The 3,902-nt window shown below is 41.0% G+C and overlaps 1 protein-coding gene across 1 annotated transcript; it reads left to right on the top strand.

Annotated features, from left to right (window-relative positions):
* The first annotated feature begins 409 nt into the window (after positions 1-409).
* On the top strand, positions 410-889 carry LOC145157869 (uncharacterized). The gene has a single exon (XM_079076848.1). It carries the CDS (start codon positions 410-412, stop codon positions 887-889), a length of 480 nt encoding a protein of 159 aa, XP_078932974.1.
* The last annotated feature ends 3,013 nt before the right edge of the window (positions 890-3,902 follow it).

Below are 3,902 nucleotides of genomic sequence, written 5' to 3' on the forward strand. Positions count from 1 at the left end.
ACAGCTGGGCCAACTTGCATTACAAATCAATCAAAGAGCACCGGGTGAACTTCCAAGTAATACCGAGAACAATCTGAGAGGCGCTCAAATCAACATCGTGACGACTAGAAGTTGAAAGATAATTACCCCTCTGATCCCCATCATGAATGAAGATCCAAAAGAGATGCAGGAGGAACATCAAAAAGACCCGAAATCACAAACAGTCGATGTAACTCGTCGAGTTCCAGACTTGGACTCAACGAGTCCACGCTCTGAACAGAAAAATATCCCTCCTTTAAAATCGTATCAACCTCCCTTGCCATTTCCGGGCCGAGCTAGACAAGAGAAGCAGAATGAAGAGTATCAAAAGTTCCTGGAACACATCAAAGCCCTCCAAATCAACATTCCTTTCATATAAGTGGTTGCACAAATGCGTAAGTACGTAAAATTCTTGATGGAACTACTCACAAATAGGAAGAAGCTAGAAGAGGTGTCCAAGGTGGTGCTTAATGAAAATTGTTCAGCTGCAATGTTGAACAAATTACCAAAGAAAATGGGTGACCCAGGGATGTTGACTTTGCCATGCCAATTCGGGAACCAAGCCACTAGTTATGCATTGGCGGATTCAGGGGCGAGTGTAAATCTTATGCCATACTCTTTCTTTAAAAAGTTGAACCTCCCGGAGCCGAAACCGATTCGTATGGCAATTCATCTAACAAACAAGATGGTGACATTTCCAAGGGGGATATGCAAGGAATTATTGGTAAAAGTTGATAAATTTGTATTCCCTGCGGATTTCATAGTGCTAGACATAGAAGAAGACCACCAAGTGCCGATCATCCTTAGAAGACATTTCCTAAACACCGCGAGTGCCATAGTATACATGAGAGAATCCAAACTTACCCTCTGAGTGGGTGACGAGTCAGTCACTTTTGGTTTTGATAAGGCCATGAAGCATTCTAAGTATAGTGATGACACGTCCTTTTCGGTAGACGTCTTGGAAGAGCTAATGGAAGAATGGAAAGAAGACAAGTCAAGCGAATTCACTTATGCCCTTGAAGATGACTTTGATGCTTAAAGAGACCTAAAGGAGATTGAAAGAATGCTTGAAGAAAGTGAATATGAAGAAATCATAAAAAGTACAGAAAAGGCGATTCGCCGAGTTGAAGACACTGACTCGACGAGTCCGCATGAAAAATCGCGATCATATGAGAATCTTAACCTTAACTCAACGAGTCCCCTCTCTGGACTCGACGTGTTCAGTGTGCAGAACTCAGAATTAGAGCTTAAAACTTTGCCAACACATCTAGAATATGCATTTTTGGAAGAGGGTAATCAAAAACATGTAATTATATCTTCTTGATCTCACCAAATCTGAAAAAGAGGAGTTAGTCCAAGTTTTGAAGAAAAGGAAAAATGTCATCGCGTGGAAAATTACCGACATTAAAGGAATAAGCCCTTCTTAGTGCTCTCACAAGATCAACCTTGAAGAAGGTGCAAATCCGGTAGTGCCACATAAAAGGCGTCTAAACCCGAACATGCAAGAGGTGGTCAAGAAGGAGGTTGTCAAGGTCGGGATTATATATTTAATTTCCGATAGTCCATGGGTTAGTCCCGTCCAAGTAGTGCCCAAGAAAGGAGGAATAACTGTCGTAGTGAACGAGAAGAACGAGCTCATACCCACACGAACGGTAACCGGTTGGCGGGTGTGCATCGATTATCGAAAGCTAAACGATGCCACTTGCAAAGACCACTTCCCTCTCCCTTTTATTGGTCAAATGCTTGAGAGATTATCGCGCCATAGCTATTATTGTTTTTCAGATGGGTTTTCAGGTTAGTTTCAAATACCTATTGACCCAATTGATCAAAAGGAGACAACTTTCACTTGCCCAAGTGGAACATTTGCCTATCGACGCATGCCTTTTGGGTTATGCAATGCGTCGGCGACTTTTCAAAGATGCATGACGGCGATATTCCACAACGTGGTGGAAAATTTCATGGATGATTTTTCCGTTTTTGGCTCTTCTTTTAATGATTGTCTTGCTAACCTTGATTTGATGCTTGATAGGTGTGAGAAGACTAATTTTGTTCTTAATTGGGAAAAGTGTCATTTCATGGTGAATGAGGGCATTGTGTTAGGCCATAACGTTTCCAAGGCGAGGATTGAGGTGGATCGGGCGAAAATTGATACTATTGCTAAATTACCCCCACCAACTAATGTAAAGGGCGTTAGGAGTTTTCTAGGTCACGCAGGTTTTCACCGCCGCTTTATTAAAGATTTTTCCAAAATTACTAGACCTTTAACTCAACTACTTTTGAAAGATGCACCTTTTAATTTTTCTAAAGAATGTTTAGCCTCTTTTAAAATTTTGAAAGAAAAATTAACTAACGCCCCGATCATTATCGCCCCGAATTGGAACTTACCATTTGAGATATTGTGCGATGCAAGCGATTATGCTTTAGGAGTTGTACTTGGCCAAAGGGTTGACAAGCACTTTCAACCCATTTACTATGCAAGCAAGACCCTAAATCCAACCCAAGAAAACTACACCACAACAGAAAAAGAATTACTAGCCGTGGTGTATGCCTTTGACAAATTTCGTCCCTATTTAATTTTGTCCAAAACTACTGTTTTTACTGACCACTCTGCTATTAAGTATTTGTTTGCCAAGCAGGATGCAAAGCCAAGATTGATCTGATGGGTGCTTTTACTACAATAATTTGACATCGAGATCAAGGACAAGAAAGGGATGGTAAATGTAGTTGTTGACCATCTTTCTAGATTAGAAAATCCAGCAAGGGACGAGATGGATGACAAGGGTATTGAAGATAGCTTCCCGGAAGAGTACTTGATGGTGATTATGGGGGAAGAAACATGGTATGCCGACATTGCAAATTTCTTGGCTGGCGACTTTCTTCCAAAAGGACTCACTCATCAACAAAAGAAGAAGCTCTTTTCAGAAATTAAATATTATTTCTGGGATGAGCCATATCTTTTTAGGGGTTGTGCGGATGGGATCATAAGAAGATGCGTTTTTGGCAAGGAAATTCGAGACATATTAGAGCATTGCCACAATGGACCGGAAGGAGGACATCATGGGGTACAACTCACTGCTAAGAAAGTGTTTGATGCGGGGTTCTATTGGCCTACTATCTTCAAGGATGCTGCTACTTACGTGAGGGAATGTGATGCTTGCCAAAGAACGGGTAATATTTCGGCAAGGAATGAAATGTCTCAAAGGAATATTCAAGTTTGTGAAATCTTTGATGTGTGGGGTGTGGATTTCATGGGACCATTTCCTTCATCCAAAGGCAATAAGTACATACTTGTGGTGGTGGATTATGTCTCAAAATGGGCAGAAGCGCAAGCATTACCAACCAATGATGCAAGGGTTGTGGTTAAGTTTCTAAAAAAAAATTTCTAGATTTGGAGTACCCAAGGCATTAATTAGTGATAGGGGAACCCACTTTGCTAATGACCAACTAGCAAAAGTGTTGCAAAAATATGGTGTACGTCATAGATTTTCAACACCTTATCATCCACAAACAAATGGGCAAACCAAGGTCACAAATAGGGCACTCAAAAGAATATTGGAGAGATCAGTAGGTAGTAATAGAAAAGATTGGGCGGAAAAATTGGATGATGCACTTTGGGCATTTAGGACCGCATTCAAAACACCCATTGGAACCACACCCTATAAATTGGTTTATGGTAAAAATTGTCATTTACCCGTGGAGCTTGAACACAAAGCCTATTGGGCTTTGAAAACATGCAATTTTGAGCCAAATGAGTTGCGTGCCAATCGACTTTTGCAACTGAATGTTGTGGAAGAGTTGAGGAACGAGTCCTACACTAACTCGTTGATCTACAAAGACAAGACAAAAAGATGGCATGATGCAAGGTTGAAGGGTAATAAGGACTT

This window comes from Lactuca virosa, chromosome 2, assembly GCF_052849685.1.
Source record: "Lactuca virosa cultivar CGN04683 chromosome 2, Lactuca_virosa_CGN04683_v6, whole genome shotgun sequence".
Lineage (NCBI taxonomy): Eukaryota > Viridiplantae > Streptophyta > Magnoliopsida > Asterales > Asteraceae > Lactuca > Lactuca virosa.